Source organism: Nipponia nippon, unplaced genomic scaffold (assembly GCF_047370975.1).
Source record: "Nipponia nippon isolate SJK-2023a ecotype South Korea unplaced genomic scaffold, ASM4737097v1 scaffold_8, whole genome shotgun sequence".
NCBI classification, from domain to species: Eukaryota; Metazoa; Chordata; class Aves; order Pelecaniformes; family Threskiornithidae; genus Nipponia; species Nipponia nippon.
In genome coordinates this window covers 37,325,317-37,345,108 of record NW_028262402.1, presented here as the reverse complement: position 1 = coordinate 37,345,108, position 19,792 = coordinate 37,325,317, and the positions used below count along the sequence as shown (strand labels likewise).

Below are 19,792 nucleotides of genomic sequence, written 5' to 3'. Positions count from 1 at the left end.
TATCTGGAAAAAAACAACAAACTTTTTCTTGGTTCTACCCACAGAGTATTTTTTCTGGATCGATCAATTTTGTCCTACCTTCACATTTATTGAAAAACATATGAAGGATTTTGTATCACCACAGTCATCCCTTATCTCTGTGATCCACAAAGCAGTTATTAATTACAGGAATTATAATGTACTCTGAACATATTAAAATGTAACCTAAGGTGGTTTGTTTTTTAGAGCACACTTTCCAGCTCTGGGAATTATTCTCACCAACTCTCCAGTGAGAAGGGCTTAGTTTGCTTCCAGAGCTAAGAAGCCTTTCTTTATCTTCAGAGCTGCCTTCAAGTACGTTAAAAACTTCACTTAAAATCTGGGGATCAGCCTGCTGAGAGAAAGCAATTTTGCAGGTAAGACGAGGGGGCCTTAAACTGTGTTCCCCAGTAAGAAGTTTGTAATATCTGGATAAGAAGATTGTTTCAGCAGCATTTGCTTCATCGAGGTCTCAGCTTGGTGAAAAGGCTGTTGCTTTTGGTCTTAAAAATAAGTAGTGTCATTTTCTCTTTGCAATGAATTCTTTCATCCAATCATATTCCTGTATGCAAATATACCATAGCTGGTACAGATAAAAAAGCACAAATAAAGCTAAGAGCTCAGTCAGGACAAAAATCACTGTGCTTCCCTTGTGCCTCATTTCACCTGTGTTTCAGGAACATCCCCAAACTCCTCAACCGAAAATATGAAGAAGCAAGGTTCAGACAGCAATCCTGCTCCAGTTTTGCCAGCACTGCCAGAACCACTCATAGATCTGAAAATTAAGTACACCAAGGTTAGTAGCATTTATGTTTTTTAATTTTTCTCATGCATTCAGCTCAGACAGTAGGATATGCTCATTTTAATCTTATATGAACCATGGAAGCAACTGTAAATCAGTGCTTAAAATGTTTATTCTGACCTGTTTCTGATATTATACATATTAGTAATTAATGTTCAGTGATCCGCTTAACCTAAGTATTTCAGGAAGTGTGCAAGTATGATAGAATCATTTCTTGTTTCACTTGGGGTGGGTGTTGTTTTTCTCTTGAAACAAACTTTCTGCAGTGATAAGTTTCTCAGAAAGTATAAATGGAGCAAAGAAGGAAAAGTTTCTATTATTATATTATTTTTCAGAACAGCAAGAACAAATTAAAGTGTTAGCATATTGCATTGCAGTACAATCAGATTTAAATAATTATACCAAATAAGCTTATGTGGAAATCAATGTGTGGAAATGAAACTAAAACAAAATTCATTCCACTCATGTATTTTTCTTAGAGATAATGAATATGGTTTTCAGCTTAAACAAGTAGCTATCAATAAAACAGATAAAGTCTACCATCACTAATTACTCAATATTATGATAAACTTTTTGTAGTAGCAAATTCTTTCCATATGCAGTTACAAATACACAGATAAAAGGTCTGAATCCAGACTTGTATTCCTAGCTTGAAAAGACCTTTCGCCTGTTTTATATCATAGTGCGCAGATATCTGCAAGAACTTTGAACAAACTATTGGCAGAAAATATTGAAACTCTGCCCTCTGAAACATTCAGGCAGAACAACTGATCAGAAAGGACTTCTTCTCTTTGAAGACTTGTCGGTTACTGTTCATTTTTTTCTCATTACCATTGCAATGGAAATAAATTTTATTTTCTAGAACCAATGCTTATTTTCTTTTCCAAAAGCAAGGTGTTCAGCAATTATCTAGACTAGTCCTTTTGAATTCCATTCTATCCTATTTTTTTAATGGAAAAAGCCTAATGAGATTTCAATGCATGTCTTTCTTGAATAAATCACACAGGACCTTACTTTGTAAATATTTAACAGGCTACGAAAGCTATGTGGTTCTGCCATGTGATAGCTATCTACTGGTCTTCCTGTCTCAAAAAAAAAAAAAAACCAAACCAAAAAAAAACCCCTTAATTGAGAGAGATACTTTAGTACCTAGGTCACAGTGGTGTTCCAGAAACTACAGTGCTATTTGCTTGGGTTTTTTATATTTCCAAAGGAAATAAACTAATATGAGCAAAATGCCAGCTCAGAAATCTGATGTAACTGAATGTGCAAGACATAAATTCCTGTAAACATTTCTATCCTTCTAAAATATTTAGTTAGCAAAAAACTATTCCATTAATACAAAAACCAATGACAAAACAGCCAGCATGGCCAAAGTCTCTATAGTTAAAAATTAAGGAGAGCGTCACATAGTAAATGGATCTTTTTTTTCCTGGATGATACCATTTCCTTAAAAACTGCATGCAATGCGTAACTGTGCAGAAATGCAATGCACTTGTTTGCAAAAGTGTGTACCTACAAGTAATCAAATCCAACACACCTTTGCGGAGGCTTGATTTTTCGCAATGCTTGCCTCCTCTCTTCAAATATCACACAGGATTGTCTGAAAGCAATAACAGTGTACTGAGGGACAGAGAGATGGGATAATAGAAATGTCATTCCATACTCAGCAGTCATCCCACGATTTAATAAAGCCTTTCCACCCTTGTCTTCTTACTCATCCTGTTCCTCTCCTGTCCCATACAAGTTAGAATGTGGGGTGTGGGATTGTTTTGCCTAGTTACGTTGGAGGGATCAAGATGAGGGAAGCATTAATTACTGCTGATGTGTTAACCTTTCTGTCTGAACCACCTTAGACTTCAGCAGATCCCTCAGCTCTGGAAACTCAATTTTCTTTTTTTCTACCATGGCATAATACAACAGCCATCTCACAAGGATCTGAAGGAATATCTGCAGGAGATGTTCCAAGGACTTTCCTCTTTACTTAACACTCTCTCTGTTTTATTTTCTATGAGAAGGATCATACTGGGCCTTTTACAGAGATCATTTAACTAAGTATTTCCATATGCCTATGGATCTATAGGATGGTATAGCTACATTTCAGCATAAAACTAAGCACTCTTCAGGGAATTTGAATTTCAGGAATTAAATTGAATGCATTTTAAGCAGTTAAATTGGCTTGGATGTTGAACCACAAAGTGATCTTGAATGAGTGTTGATAGCTGGCTAAAAATGTACTAGTAAATATTTTACTTAGTCAACACTGAGGAATTAGGCAATGATTGTTTGACAAATTATTTGTGTTATGATGCTTTCACATACACTAAGCCCTGTGGTGCTCCTTTAATCAGAGAAACTCAGAGCAGTTAATTATTAGGTTGTCAAATTACATGAGGGGGAGAAAACAGCAGCACATTCTCTCACCAAGCCATATGTGGAATATCAGAAAGTGTGGAAGGGTAAGCCACTCTTAGTGAAGAAAAATCATAGCTGAGTATTACATACATTGCAATCACTAGCTTCACAAACAAAGATGAGGTGTAAAACCACAAAAATTTAATTAGAATATCTGGGGAAAGGTAATCAGCTATAGTGGTACTCTTTTTAAGATCAGCTGACTGTAGCTACAAAGTTACCAACTGACAAATAAAAAACTTTAAATAAATAATGAATAGAAAGAGTATGTTCTCTAATTATTTGTTCATTGCAGCAGTAAAATGTAATTCATGCATCAATAATAACATACAGTTCCAAGGGGAAAAAAAGGTACATGAAATATTAGCCAAATATCAACTTCTTGTAAGGAAAAACCTGGGGGGAAAAAGAGATTTCACAGAAGATATTCTATATCAATATATTTGTTTAAAGCTTATGATTTCAATCTTTAGTAGTTCCTTAAATAATTTCACATATTTTAACTGTACTGCTTAAAGAATACAGTGAGATTCCATGACATATTTTGGGACTAGTAAATCAGAACTTACAGCACTTGAAATGAGCCTCCTCTTGGGCCACAAATCTCTTTCAGGTTTATATGTAACTGTAAGATTTACTGCCATCATCAAACTCAAGAATACCTCAGATGACTCATAATCTGTAAGAGCAGGTGTGAATAGCAGCCAACAATTTTTCAGCACTGGGCATCACGTCACTTGAATGATGCTGAATTGCCTCCAGCATGCAGGAGCCCAGCCACAGCCCTGGTGACTCTTCACTGTTCCTGGCCTCTAAAAAAATGGTGGTGGTGTCATTCGCTCGTTTACTGTCTGCACTAGAAAGCTTGTGAGCAGTCAGCTGAGAAGCTGTTGAAATTTGGTGATCACTTTTAGCTCTGTGAAACAGGAAGCTGGGCTCATTTGAAGAGGATTGTCAATAAAAGCTTTATCATAGCAAGAGTTGTAGGCTATCTGGAGGCAGATTTATGGTGGGAGGAGGTTATGCTTTTTCTTGTACCATAAGTTTGGAAGAGTTTCTGGTATCTAAAGGGAAGATAGCTTAGATGTTTCATTCCATATTTATAAAGCTACCCTTAACACCTAAGTTTGGGATAATCCACATTTGAGATAATTCTATTGCTTTTCTTGAATACACCTCTGGAGTATGGATTATAGTTTATAACAATAATAGTGAATTACATAAAAATTCTTCCCTGATGAAGAATAAGTTTATAGACAGGTGCTGAATATGGGATCGTGTATAGGACCTTTGCAACATCAGAAATGAAGTATTTTCTTCTCTAAACCACACTTTTAAGTCATTTCTACAGAAGCACTGAGGCCTGAAACCCTGTACAGACTTTGCAAAACATTGAACCCACAAAAAGGGGATCCTTATTCTAAGGAAGATGCAGCAAGAACTTATGTTTCATAAGGTGATGACACGTAATGTAGAGGGCCTAAAATCTATTTCAGCAGAGCTATGGTGTGATCCATCTGAGACAAAGCTGTCCAGAGTCAAGTACTTTCTTTCCTCATGCAGCACAGACACAAATATGGCACTTCCCATCTAGCAGATACTTTATAAAATTAACTCATGGTCCTCTTAAAATACTCAAGGGAAAAAAACCACTGGGATGACAAAGAAAGGCAAAGAGCAGGTCTTGTCTCCCTGTTCTCTGCTCAGGTCATTTGAGTGACCAAATCAACTGCCTAAACAATGGTAGAAATACTGTAGTCTTGCAGGTAACTTTAGCCCCAAATAGTGAATGGCATCAGATTATCTGAACTGAAATCAATCATTTCAGAGTATCAAGATTTGATTGCTCAACCCCTCTGACATTGGGCAATAAAGCCAGTCAGAGGGTTTTTGACTGCAGTAGCCTGTTACCTGGGCTTTATTTTAAATACTAAACTTTAGTAGTGTACAGTCTTATCTACAAGAAATGTGTATTTGCAGGTCTAGTGCAAAGAAGTCTGAAAGTCATTAATTCTTTGGGTTGTTGAAATAAAAATATCTTCTCTCCTAAAAATATGAGTGAAATAACAATTACAAAATGCCTGGAACAACATTTCTAAATCCTTGCAAAATAAGTTTGCAACCCTAAACCTCATGGGCCATAGTCAGTAATCACAGACAACCCCCTGCACAGCATGTGCCACAGAAGGGTAGGTCTTTTGCATTTATGTCTGACAAACCAGCACAAAAAAATCTAAGCTGCCAGTGGAGTTTTGACTGACAGACAAAATGCTGTAACCTATTGCAAGATGATCTCAAATGTCTTTTTTCAGCAGGACAAGAGAGTTGCCAGAGGCTGCTGTTGGCTGGTACTTCAATCTTGCCTGGATTTAGAGATCCACATCCTGTTTGTTTGCAGAATATACTCCACAGCATTAAATGAGCATGGCTGCATGCACATTTATGAGTGCAGCTGCCTGCAATGTATGTAACACTGCTTATGTGGAGAGTTCTGACTTTTTTCTTCTCTTTTCTGTCTTTCATACCTGCATATGCAACACTGCTATCTAGCTTATGAAAGACATCTGGATGGTTTGATTTATACAGCCCTGATACAATGTTGTGTATATATTTAATATACTGAAGTTATGTTTTAAATGGGAATGGTATTAAAAACATTAATAAGAAAGATATTCCAAACTAATATTATGGATGATATTGGTTGGTGCAATAAATGTAGTATTTAAACAAATACTTAAAAAACTTCCAAAAATGGTATGTTTTGCTATTATTTCTTTCACAGACAGATATGAATTTGGCATACAGTAACATCATAGCAGTGTTATGTTAATATTTACCTTTTACTTTGTCTCTTTTCTTGGCAATGTAGCTAGTTACTAAAGATGGCTTTTTTCATATTAACCATTTAACTGCTGTCTTTGCCTTTCACAAGAGTCAGAATTTTGTGTGGATATTCCCATAATCAACTTCATTACATATCTGAGATTTCCAGGGTCTTACATATTTATTTCTCTGACAGCTTTGTTAAATCAGGAGTTTGCTGGTCAGTCCTGATGGTTGGAGGCAACAATGACACTCTATATATCGTGCCCACTCAGAAACAAGCTGAAACATACAGGAGTATATTAATAGCAAATAGTTACCATACCACTTAGAGATAATATTTTTATAGATCTTTACAGTTATTACCAAACTATTCACCAATTATTAATTGCCACTCAGACAGTCAGTGTAAGCAGTCTCAATACTATGCAAAAAAATCTCTTCCCTGAAAGCTGTCACATTTTCATAACATATGTGATTGTGGTGGTAGGGTTTAAATCCCAGGTCCGTGTGACAAAAATCATTTATCCTGTAGTTTTGACTTTGTGCTGCCCTGAGTCAACCATCATTTGCTTTGATTTGCCTGCCCCAAAGTATTTTCTGGTGTTCTATTTAAATGTTTTTGCTAGTCTAAGCAGCAATAGTAAGTCCTTTATCCTAATGAGAGGAAACAGGAATCCCATCTTGTCTGCTAGTTGATCTCACAGCTAAGCTCCAGTGACTAAAGGTGGGGCAAGATGCCATGAACCTAAAGATAGGCACGGTTTGAGCACAAAATACTTGGTGCAGTCAGTCAGGGCCTGTCATGCTCTCAATGACGAGCATGATCAAGATCTCACATGTGTGCCAGCAACATAGTCAGCACTGGGAAAGAGAGACAAGGGGAGACACCAACCCATCAGCAGCAGGAAGGTGGGCTCAGGCACTGGGAGGGTGGCTTTGGGTGGCAACCTGGTTTCCGCACTGACCCGAACCCAGAGACCACAGAGATGCTTAGGCAGAAGATGACAGGTACTGTTAACATTGGACTGTATACATGATTATGTCCACTTTAAAGAACAACCTGCACAACACTTGGTTGCAACGTAGCCTCCTCTTTTCAACATCTGTGCCATGTATCAGAACTTTCCAATGAGGTTTTCCTTTCTGTTTCAAGGCTGACCTACAGAGTCAGAAATAAAAAGTTAACCCACTTTGACAATTTTACCAGCAGTGGCTCAGAGATGGCAGGCTCTAGGGCAGCACAGATCTTGTGCACCTATGGGTAAGGTCCAGGTTCTATTTTGCATTTGTGAACAGAGATAAGCACGTCAAATTTTACCCAGAGGTCCTTAGCCTTCACTCTGCTTGTCCTCTAAATTTTCACAGCTATGTAATATCATATAAATTCTCAGTAATTACAACTAAAGTAGAGCATATTTTAGTAGATTGTTTTATTCTCTGTCACTTAGCAATTGCTGAATCAATTCATTTTGTATCATCTTTAATATGACAGAGAAAATTCAGATATATTATAGTTATTTTAACAATAGTATAAAGTACATCTTTTAAAAGACAACATTTACCTTTTTAGAGTAGTGTGTATGGCACCATATTTTCCCTACACAACTGAAAAATATTGATTTTTCAGGAACAATTGCAGTGGTTTATTTCCTTGTTTGTTTCTTTGTTTCCTTGTTTTAATGGAAAAGCAGACTAATTTCTACAGATGTCATCCACAGTCTCATTAATATTCAATAAACAAAAACCTAGAGAGATGCAGGACTGCTCAATCCTGAAACTCTCTTGCGACATAGTTTTAAGGGATGTATAGCACAACCGAAATTAGGACACCAGAGCTTGAAAGAGAAGGGAAGTGCCATACCAAACAGACAACAAAATTAGTAGTATGAGTAAAACAGACACGGTGGGAATTTTGTGCTGTCTTTGGAGAAAGTACTCTTGTATAACACTGATGTCATTTAGACTTTATAAGGATTTCAAACATTTAATTATTCCTTCAGCTGTAACAGTACCTTTGTCAATTACTTATTCCCTTTCAAAAGGGATTAGGTTTGAATTTCTGGCGTTATTATTACTACAAAAAGTTATGGATCATAAAAGTTCAATATGGGAAACAACAACGCCCACCTTGCTTTGTTTAGGTCTTGTTCTAAGTGCACCAGCAATGTTGCGATCAAGAGTTGGTGGTATTTGTTCCAGCTACACAAAGTTAGTTCAGTACACAATGTGCTTTCAGCCAGTATAACAGTTTAATCCTTGAGCAAGGACACAGTTCCTAACATTTATTAAATGAATTTTGGGTATCAATTTCATTGCTGTTGGATAAGCTGTTATGATTAATTTTGGTGTAGGCCAGCTGCTCTGCAATTTTTGTTCTTTTGTGCTTCTTAATTGATAGCTATATGTTTGGCACTCTATGAAAAGATTGAAATAGAAAGATATTAAATAAAAAGACAAGATATGCTAGCAAGATTGAGGAAAGGACAGTTTTAGCTTATTTTCTTGCTTTTAATGTTAGACTTTTTCCAGTCCCTGTCAGGTAAAAGTCAGGAAAAAAGAGTTAAATGAGCAATGCATGCTGGCCTGGATTTCCTGGCGTATGGATGTTCCACATGAAGGCAACAGATTAGTAAAAAGAGTTAAATGATGTCTGGGAGGATGGAGTGTAGAGACATAACAGAGGTCTTCAGAGTTGGATGAAGTATGAAAAAATATCAAAATGGACACAAGTAATATTAATGTGCTCGAATAGCCCTTGCAGTTCAAGCAATAATAGTCAGACATTGACAGTAATAGAATAACAGGAGAGTGTTTGCATTTTATACCATTTTATTTTTGGGCTGAATGGGAGGCAGGGAAATGTTACCAATGTCAGGGTGACAAAAGATTCAATAGCTGTGACCATTAAATTGGAGGTAATCAGGGTATTGATAGAAATTACTGAATAAATAATGAATAATATCAAATGGTTAGGATTACCTTAAAGAGAAGACAGTCATACTGGTTATAAAGCAATGACAGCCAAAACGGTTACCCAAGGATCATCTTGTCAAAACCTGAAGTCATACAAGGCAAGTAGCTTCACCCTTCAAAAGCAAAAATTGCAGCATGTGCTGAAGACCAAAACCAGAAAGGTTTGAATTCCTGGTGTTTTGCAGAGAAACTTTCAGGTAGGGAGGGGAGAGAAAAGAGCCCCCCATATACAGGGCCATCAGCTGTAATCCTGCTGAACGATAAGGGCATATACTCTGTCAGCACACGCATTTGCAGTATATTTGTGTGATTATATTCACATGCCGAGTGCAGGATTACAGTATTATGGCACAACCCCACTTCTGGCACCAATAGCGTAACCCCTGGGCAATAACAGCATTGTGATATGAAAATGTTCAGATCGAGATCCTGCAAATAGTCTTTCCAAAGGAGGAGTAGAAACTAGCTATGAAAACTATGATCTGAAGTGCCACTCTTTCCCATATATTTTCCTCTAGGACATACTGAGTTGTATAGCGTTATACGTGTAGCTGAGGGCCACAGTCATCTTCTGCCCATAAGCCACCTTTGAAATTCCCCTTACTGTTAGCTCTTAGGCATTTTAATTTGGCCACTGTAAACATCTTGGTATGTGCTGGTTCAGCCTGGAAGGCTAGTCCTCCTTTCCTTGTAAGATTAGGACAGACAGAAAAAGAGCAGTTAAAGAAATAGTTGTTTGTGATTTCATCACGAAAAACTACAATAAAGTAATTAGACTTTTTTTCAAGCCAACGATTACATATAAGAGAGGGTTTTTATCCCAGTATGTGCTGCTAAGTATGTTTTTAAGAGAATGTCTCTGTGAAATGCACCAACTACCAACAGCAAGGACAGTCTAGGCTTTCTCAAAGGTTGCTAACAGTCTACTTCTGGTGAATACATCAGTCATTTCCTCTTGATTTGTGATTCCTGCCCTTATTTAATGGAGTAAATTCTGCTTTTTATGTAAAAGATTAAGAGCATTGTGTTTCTGTTTTAAAATCTTGATTAGGATCACATTCAATGAAGCAGCAATCCACAAAGCCAAAGGATTTTAGTGAAAAATAAAAGAGCCCCTCCCCAATCTCTCATTATTTTTTTGCTGTAACATGAAAATAGTGAAGTATACTTGCTTGCTTTTTACTCTGCTTAAGTGGTTCATTCTTTGTTTCATTCAATTGACTGTGGTGGGTTTTCTTTAGTCTTGACTTTCATTTCAGAAAAACATGCTATTGGTTATTTTTTGTTGGGATTTTCTTTTTTGGCAGGAGAGAGTGAAGAGAAATCAAAGCGAAGCTAAATAAAATAGTGTTCTCCAAGATACTACAGGTACTATATATACTAAACCCAAGGAATGGGTTTACTTCTGTCAGGGCATGTAACAGACCTTCCATCTTTACCAACCCTGTGAGCATAGGAAACCCAGGTAGTTTTACATAGGTCATTTGGGGCTGTACCTTGCTTGTACGTCACAGACTTCAGTTTGAGAAAGGAAGGACCCCTTCATAACAGTATCTTTTCATGATACAAAACAAAGTGAAAATATCATGGGAGAGAAAAAGTTTGCCTCTCAAAAGGAAGTTAATTTTAAAAAGCTGTTCCTAGTTAAGGGTATACATGATTATTCATCTGTTCAGAATAATGTAGAAACAGCTATTCCATTTTTAATTCAGGTACCTAGCAATCAGGCAGCTCTCAGCTATGAAAGATAGATTTATTCATTAAAAGAGATAACAGACAACAGCTATACATATGTTACTAATATTGTTGCACTATTTCTTCCTCTGCAGATATTTATAAACAATGAGTGGCATGATTCGGTCAGTGGTAAAAAATTTGAAGTCTTTAACCCTGCTAATGAAGAGAAAATCTGTGAGGTTGAAGAAGGCGACAAGGTAGAGTTTTCTTTCTTGCTCTTAACCCTAGCTTTAAATTCAATTCTGCATCTTAAAATCAGGAAGGCAAGCGTCCATCTGTGGTAATGTAAAACACTACCTCAGAGATGTACCTACTTCATCCCGTATAACTTCTTCTGCAAACATAATTCTTAGCTTTTTTCCTAAGCCTTAATATTGTTTGTAAACAGACACTGAAAAACTGCTTTACTCTTAGGATCTGGCTCATATGAGGAAAGTTCTGAGGAAATATTTTTTGTTAATTTTTTTGTTAATAATATTGATTCTTTTTGCCATCTTTGATCAGTGACATCTAATAATTTAATCGGGTTTTTTGTTTTTTTTTTCCTGGCTCTTCCTTACACACTGATGTAATCCATTCATTACACTTTTATACAAGGCGTTTCATTATAGATATTTTTATTCATTTTCTACACTTTTCAAAGTCAAATTTTTACATCTAAAAGTGAGAAAATTTTCTCACATTTCTCACAAAATGACATCTGATATTCATTTTAGTCAAGAAATACACACATCTAGAATGATTTGTATAACAAGCGTGTTTTAAACTTAGCAGCAAAATGTCCAGTAAACACCTTTTTATCCATGAGAACTACTATAAAACTTATAAGCCTTTTATCTATGTTGTAAGTTCACAAAAAATTTACTGCCAATTTAAGCACAATATCTTTCAGAATATTTTAATTTACTGTACAAAGATCACTCTGAAATGAAATGCTCTTTTGAGAAATACATAGAAATCCAATTCATTCAACATCCTGTGCTCATTGAATCTTAGGTACTCTGTCCTGTAATTTCATCATGAATCTCCTAATAAACTTCAGCTCAAATGCTATCTGTATAGCACATGAGCAACAGTGACTACACGTTATTAATAAGGTCATAGTGAAGACACATTTTAAACATTTTGTTAGACAAAGATGGCTGAGAAAATATGCATGAATCTGTCTTTTGATAATTTAACATATCTAATTATGTGTTTTTCAAACTGCTTGCTCTTGCTTTTCTTTAGTCCCAGTAACCTGTATACAGTGCTCAAAGTCACTGAGATTATTTCAGGCTTTTTGTCCTCAGCCAAAGAATTTCATAAGCATGCCTTTAACTTCTGAATTGTATCCCACTAGAACCATATATGCTTTTGATATAAAATGCTACTTCTTCTACCTCTTCTCTGTTCAGTGTTTAAAAATGAAATTATATTGCAAATCAGGTTGGCCTGATATTTGATCATGCTCAAATTAAATTACTTATGACCTGCAACTGTTCACTTACCATTCAGAATTTCTGTAGCTTTCATTCTTTACAAACAATCTAACAACTCATTAAATAAAAGGATAATACTGTTCGACACACAGGTTTGCTCTCTCTCCAATAATTTTGCAATGACAACTGCTATTAACTAAATTGCCAAGTGAAATGTACAAATCTAGTAAATTACGCAGTCATTGTGAACCTAATATTCTAGAGCCTAGTCTTTAGATAATGAGCCAAGAGATTTTAGGAATTTAATTTGCGTGCACAATAGGGTTGACAAAGGGCTGTACACTGCCTTGCAGTGGTATTTAAAAAAAAACAAGTGGAGATTACAAAGCACAGACACATATGTGGGTGGGAACTGTTTTCCTTTCAGTTTGATGGCTCTTTTAAGCTACATTTGCTAATCCTAAAGGCCCCTAGTAATAATAAAGCAGCTCAACAAATGGTCAGTGGGATGTAAAGTAAAGGTACTTCTGTAAAAAGTCTAAACTAGCTCTGAAAGGAGGTATCAGTCTTTATACTCAGGGTGTAGATTTATGTACCCAAACTAAATTTCATACAGTTGAAGAACATCTTTTTTTTCTTACTTTTCATTCACAGCTCTATATTAGCTTCATATACTTTTTCTTGGTTTTAATTTTCTGCACTTGTAGTAGAAAGAACACATGGCACTGTATTTAGTTTTAATTTACGTCATTCACACAAGTACGACTTATGGTTTCCCCTTGTTCTTTTCCAGTAAAGGTCAAGGCATACCCCCCAAGTCATACTGCAAAGCTGTAGAATATTTATAATAGAAAGAGATGAGAAAAAAATAGAATGAATTAAACATTCATTGAATGCAGTTTTCTGGGTCACAGATAAATGATGAGGTATTTGATGACATTCTGACAGATTCTGAGAAAAGAAATTCTTTTTAATCTGGTAGATTTCACCCACCTGACGTAGGTGACTGGTCAGTATTACCCTATAGTAAGGACTGTACTACTTGTAGAGATCCTTCCTATCTTTCCCCAAACTTCCTGGAAAGAACTTTGGGAAGTTCTGTGGGCCTCCTGCCTAGCAAGTCTGTACTGGGCTTTCCAATCCACTTATCCACCCCGCTCCTGGCTTTTAAAAATTAGTTGTCGGCTACCAACATCAATTAAAGAGTCAAGATCTGGTTCACGCTTAGAACAATTTATTTTGCTGACTTAGTCAACCTTGATAGTGATTTCCCCGGAGGACACTCTACAAAAAAAAGGTTTGATAGAATCTTTTAAACAATTCATGCAAATTGCTCAGGGAAATGTGCCATGTATAGATTCGTCCTTTTTTTTCTTGAAATTTTTTTTTAATTTCTAACATAAAGCTAGAAAAAACCTCATTTTTATGTCATTGTTTTCCTGGGAAAACTTTTACAATTGTGAAATATAGAAGAATTCCAAGCACTAAAAGCCTTTTCTCAAGAGATTTTTAATTGGGTTTTTTATATCCTGGAACACCCTTGCAGAGAAAAGAGTTTCATATAATTCATTGTAGATTTTCCTGCTATAGCAAAAGCCAAATGATAAATAATAAATTATGTTACAAAAAACATTAATGGACTAACAAATTAGCTAGCTTAATGCAAAGACAATGCTTAGACTTTAGAATATTTAGGCTTAGTATTTTAAACCTGGTCAATTAGTCAATTGTTAAAATTATTTTAAATAGAAATATTCCTTGCAGCTTTTGAAAACAAATGCATTGATTTGTTTGCCTCAATAAAAAATTTCTGCTCATTTTATGAAACATTCTAAGGAACAGATTTTTCTAACCCGATCTTCATCACACCACCAGATACTTTTAGATAATGTTGAGTAATTAAATATTTAACTTACAAATTTGGGCATCTCTTTGTACATAAAATAGATTAAATTGCATCAGCAGTGTAATTGAAGGATGTATCCCCAATTACAGATACTAGAAGGCAGAAGGTTTGAAAATCTAAATTTTAAAAATAGAGTTCCTTAATATGTTTTTATTTTAGAAGCTTTGAGAACCCATCTGCTTCTCATACAACTTCACATTGCTGAAATGATAGCAGAAGTGTTTGAAAGAAAATAACGCATGTATGTAAAATTACTCTATTAATTCTGATTAGATTGGTGTTTCTGTCTCTTATTTATCTTGCAAAACACCTTGCACGTTTAACAACCAACATGACTGATGACAGAATCAATTATTGATTATAACAGTTTCTCTGTTTTCCCCACAGGCAGATGTAGACAAGGCTGTTAAAGCAGCTAGAAAAGCTTTTGAGCTTGGGTCACCCTGGCGTACAATGGATGCTTCAGAGCGAGGAAGGCTCTTGAATAAACTAGCTGACTTAGTTGAAAGAGATCGGCTGATTTTAGCTGTGAGTATGATATATGAACAAAAAGAATGGGAAAAAAAGCTGTGTCCTGATTTTTAAAGAAAGATATAAGTAAGCATAACATGCTAAATCCTTGGAAAGTCAGGCTGTCTTAATACTTATTTTGCATCTGTATTGCAAATGGACCTCATTAAACTGGCTTGCACTCTGGTCTATTAACACCCTACATCCACAAAGTACTTGAGTATTTGATTAGCTTTGAGATGATACTTAAGCTGCCTACAGTCAATGCAATTTCAGTTGTTGATTCTTAAGGACACACTAACACTTGTCTAAACCAAGGCCTTAATCAAGGCCTAAACTCAAACTCTGGCTTAGAGCTTACAGATGATACAAGTCAGAACAGGGAGAAATTTTGAAATTTATGGCTGTATATTTTATCATTGATCCTTCACTAACTCCAGCTTGTGACTGGCAATGAGTGAAAAACCTTAACCAGAACCAAAGGCAACAATTAATTACTTATTAGTAGGAAGAACATGGCAGGTGGGGAATGATTTTCTGTCTTTACCCACTACTGTGTATTGACCATTTTACCAGTCTTAACAGCAGACACAGAAGTTGTAGCACCACCACCTACTGATCATGCACTACAGCAAGAAAGAACATTTAAAATAGAAATGCACCACCGATTTGATAAAGTGCAGTACCCCCCTATCTTGTTTTAAACCCCACATATGATGCTACCATTAAGATGATCTTTTTGCTATTTCAAGCCCCTTCTGAATATGAATCTTCAAAATATGTAAAACCTGCAAAGAATTTATTGCCCATTCTATTGTCCTTATGGCTGTAGTATAGGAAGACACTTGATTGTGTCCCAAAGAGGTTTTTAAAAGAAAAATGAAAATTCAAAGGAACTGAGGTTAATTCTTTGAACTCCAAAGTCTGCAATTGTCAAATTTACACTTTTCTTCAGTCAAGTTATTTGTCTAAATTAACCTTGTCACCTTCATAAGGACTGATACTCACCTAGTTTCTCAGGAGAAATTTTGGGTGGCTAGAACTTGTGTCCTTAACAATGCTAGATTTATTGGGGCTGAGAGATGAAATTTTAAGAAAGTTACATTTTTAATAGGAAAAGTATGCCCTCTTGTCAGTTAAATACTGGATAAGCTGGCATTTGCTTCTTTATTGCACAGCCTGAGGCACTACACATGCAAAGAGGATGGAGAAATAATCTTTTTTCCACAGGAAGGCTGAAACATTAAGTTACTTTTTGTTCCCATTTGCCGTTTTCATAAAATGGAAGTATTGCTTTTCTCTGAGACCTCTCTCAAGTTTCTGTTTTACTGGCTTTGTTTTTATTTCGTAGACCTTACTCATGTTATTGACTACTTTTTCCTTTTAGATAAAGGGTGTTTGAATGAAGTGCTTTTCAGCCTTCATCAAAATGAAGAGAGATTTTCTCCACTCACAGCTTATCCTAACTGCACAACTAGTACTGTAGAACAGCAAATAGCCTTCTGAACACTAGAGGTCAAAATACACCCCTAAAGCTCATTGCAAAGGCATTTTCCGGTGTTCATGCATCTGGCCAGGATCAAAATTATTCCATTTCATATAATGATAAGATGCCTCTCCTGAAGCTCCAGAGGCTCTACAGCCCTTTAGGTAGGCTATTGGAAGAATAAGTCAAAGCAGGGTACTGAAAGAGCCACTGAGAATTTTGTTTCTTAGGTTTCAGTCTGTTGTGATGTTGAAAGCTATGGAATTCATAAGTTTGAGGCCAGGGAAGAATTTTCTCCCATGTCCAAACAGAACAACACAGTGCCGGATATATTGCCTGGAATGGCAAGGGCATAACTCATTTAATCAGTTCCTTGTTGCTGAAAGCCATCAAGCATTGCTGGCTTCTCCGTTTGTTCTGTTCTCTGCCCAAGTACGATATCTGCAATGTGTCCAGTTAACTAAAAATGTGGACTTCAAAGGGGAGTTGTTCGTGAAACATTGTACTTGCAGTGTGTACACTCAGCCTGAAATGCTAAAGAACCTTGGACATACAAAATAACAAATTCAGAAAAGAAAATAATATTTCTAAGATCTGACTAGATCTTGAAACTATAGTTTGGTGTTTTCCTACTAAGTATCCTAACAGGATTGTTCACAAAGCTGAAGGTCCCTAGTGTCTCTGTGCTGGAACACTTGAGAAAAAAAATTCTAGCAGTGTCAAGAAGATGTTGACACTATTTAAGAACTGCACATGCTTTTCAAGTAGATGTCAAAACAATTAGGGGTATTGAAATGACATTAATCCAAACCATACTCCCTAGATTTGGCTGGAAATCAATCCTATTTAGTGCTGGTGTCTCTGTGGGATCATTAAAGTACTGTGGGTGGAAAAGAATTGGTCAGCTGAAAAGTTATAGATGTTGAATGAATATTTGCTGATTATTATTCTAAAGGTTTGTATCTGCTTGGCATGGAGATATATGGTATGGAGAGTCAGGCCTGGCTTCAAATAAGACCAGTCAGTTCACTCAGTTAGTAGTTAGCCAATAAAAGAATCTCTTCTGTGTAAGTATTTATTTTTCACAGTGAATTTTTCTCAGTTAAGACTTCTTGGTGCCTCAGATCTTTTCTTTGCACATCAAACACTCAAGGTATATTTGGGTTATTTTATTCCATGCTTTGAGTCTTCTTGCTCATATAAGTCACCAATCATGCATTTATTAAACACCTATGAAGATGTTCCTTAATAATTAAACAGCACAGGATCCTAAGTTAATGTGTCAGTTATTTCCAAGAACCTACTGCCAAGCTTGGGTGTCAGTGCGAATAGGCTGAGGGAGGCCACTCATTTTATTTGCATCAGTTATTTGCACAGACTCCTAGCTGATCTTTTCATCTACATTTGTAGAATATTTAACATAAACTAGAACAACGTAACTGATTCAGATGGAAGAAATGTTATTGTTTTTTCAGAATTTCTTGCCATTACAAATGTGCCATGATCATGTTATCTGCATAATTTACTGTGAATAAACCACCATGAAAATTTCCCATTTGTAAATTGCTACCTTGGGTTTTTCAAATGCTAAGTATCCTTCAAAGAGGAATTAATCTAAATGTTTGTACTAAAGCTGAAAACCTCTGAACTGAACACCCAAATGCTAAATGACAAAGTAAAAGCATGAGAACCGTTATCAATATTTGATATTAACTTTGTATTGCTGTTGTCTGCAGACAATGGAAGCCATTGATGGTGGAAAACTCTTTTCCACTGCCTACCTAATGGATTTAGGTGCCTGTATCAAAACGTTACGCTACTGTGCAGGTTGGGCTGACAAAATACATGGGCGTACTGTTCCAATGGGTGAGTAGTTTTGAGCCAATGTGATCTGTAAAAAGCTACCTTTTTCTAAAAGTTGTGCAACACAAAAAAAATCTCAAATTTTAGATAGTTCTTAATATAGGTTATTTAGAATGTATCATAATGTTTGTTTTAAATGTTTAGTACAGTTATTCACATTTATTTCTTCTTCTATACACCACTAATAAGTACTGTTTATTGACCAAAAGATTTTAGCCTGTATGTACATCTGAGAAGTCTGGTAGGTTACTTTTGCATAGCAATGCATAGTTTATGCAACAGTACAATAATGAAAACCAGGTATTTGCTTATTAAAGCTAAGATTAGCAAAACCAGTAATAGCTGTTTCAGTTATTGGATAATATATTAGGAGAGTACTAAGAGACAGGAATGAGGAAACATTCCTTTATTTTGCTGAAATATCATTCTGTTCCCTCTTCCATTAAGCAGCTCTATGAAAATGTTGTTCCTAGCTGCCTTCTCTTAGAAGCACAAAGAAAAGAATGGTAATAAAGAAGGAATTAAGGAAAACTAGAGTGATAAATACTTCCAACTTTTTTGCATCACACAGACCTCTATGCTGGGCTTAATGGAACACATATTTGTTTGAATCAAAGAGAATTTTATACTTAATGGATTTGATTTAAGCTAAGATCTAATATTAAAAAATGTCTGATATGTACCTAGGACTTCAAGTAGCTTTTAAAAGAGCACTTTCCAAAAAAAAAGGTGATAAAAGAAAAAAGAAATCAGGAGTGCTCATTGGTGTGCTGTGCATACCATATTAAGAAGCAGGGTTATCACTGCAAAAAGTCAGTCAGACTGACAGAATCAAACCTTGGAGCTATGAAGAAAGTGGATATTGAATCCAGATGTACTTTATAGTTGTTTTTTTGCATAGTTAAGATTTTGAAAATGTCATTTATAAGTAAAATTGTATCCAGCTAAGTTTGGTATCCAACTTTATCTTCTTTCTGATTTAACTGTTTCTCACAAATGTTTTGTTTGAATGTCTAATTTATTTCTTCCGCCCCTAGATGGAAACTTTTTTACATTTACAAGACATGAGCCTATTGGTGTGTGTGGCCAAATTATTCCTGTAAGTTGGAGACACTCATGTAAAACACAAATGTTCCTGTTACAAATGGAAATGTTTTTGAAATTTTGTCTGTGAGAGTGCATTTGTGAAACATTACCGATTGGAAACTTTCAGGTCCTGAAAGATAAAGACTATCCTGAGTACTCATCAAATTCTGCAACATGGAGTTTTTGATGAGTTGGTCCAGTTCAGCCTTGTCTCTCTCCTCACTGTATATGGAGGACAAATAAATTTCAAAAGATTGACTGATGGGTTACTTTGAAAGACAGAATTGTGTTTCATTGGAACTGAAAGAATTAGAAATAAACAAGTAGGAGAGGGTAATATTTACAGTCTATAAGCAATAAGCTTTCTAGGACCTGGAATATCTGTTCTACTCTGTACAGCATCTGGACTGCTGGATCTTTATTTATGACTAAGACTCATTCACCATGTTGATAATACAAGTAATAACACAAAGAATGTGTCCAATAAGCACAGTGATACTGAGCCATATGTTCCCAAGCTCCTGTTCAGAGTGTCTAAATTCTCAGTTTTGAAGTAGCTTATTTTAAGTGAAGATTCAAAAGGCCTGCCTGAGTCTGAATACCCAAAACACTGAGGAACTCAACCTTTAAACTTATTTGTGAGGTCTACACAGCTTCAATGGGCTGCTGTGAAAATGGTTATATGCACTAGACACTCCTAATCCACCCACCTCTTTGCACATGGTAGGTGTGAGCAGCCTGACCTGACC

General features: G+C 35.9%; 1 protein-coding gene across 2 annotated transcripts in view; it reads left to right on the top strand.

The window, feature by feature from the left end:
• Positions 1 to 268: 268 nt before the first annotated feature.
• Positions 269 to 19,792, top strand: part of ALDH1A1 (aldehyde dehydrogenase 1 family member A1) — a 39,147-nt gene continuing 19,623 nt past the window's right edge. Inside the window, exons 1-6 of one of the 2 annotated variants that reach the window (XM_009474361.2) lie at positions 269 to 395; positions 696 to 814; positions 10,864 to 10,968; positions 14,486 to 14,626; positions 17,831 to 17,960; positions 18,995 to 19,056. In XM_009474361.2, coding sequence (XP_009472636.2) covers positions 725 to 814; positions 10,864 to 10,968; positions 14,486 to 14,626; positions 17,831 to 17,960; positions 18,995 to 19,056 — 528 coding nt within the window. In that variant the 5' untranslated portion in view covers positions 269 to 395; positions 696 to 724. Of the gene's footprint in view, positions 396 to 630; positions 815 to 10,863; positions 10,969 to 14,485; positions 14,627 to 17,830; positions 17,961 to 18,994; positions 19,057 to 19,792 lie in introns of those variants that run through there. The other variant, XM_087742363.1, reaches the window with a different exon arrangement.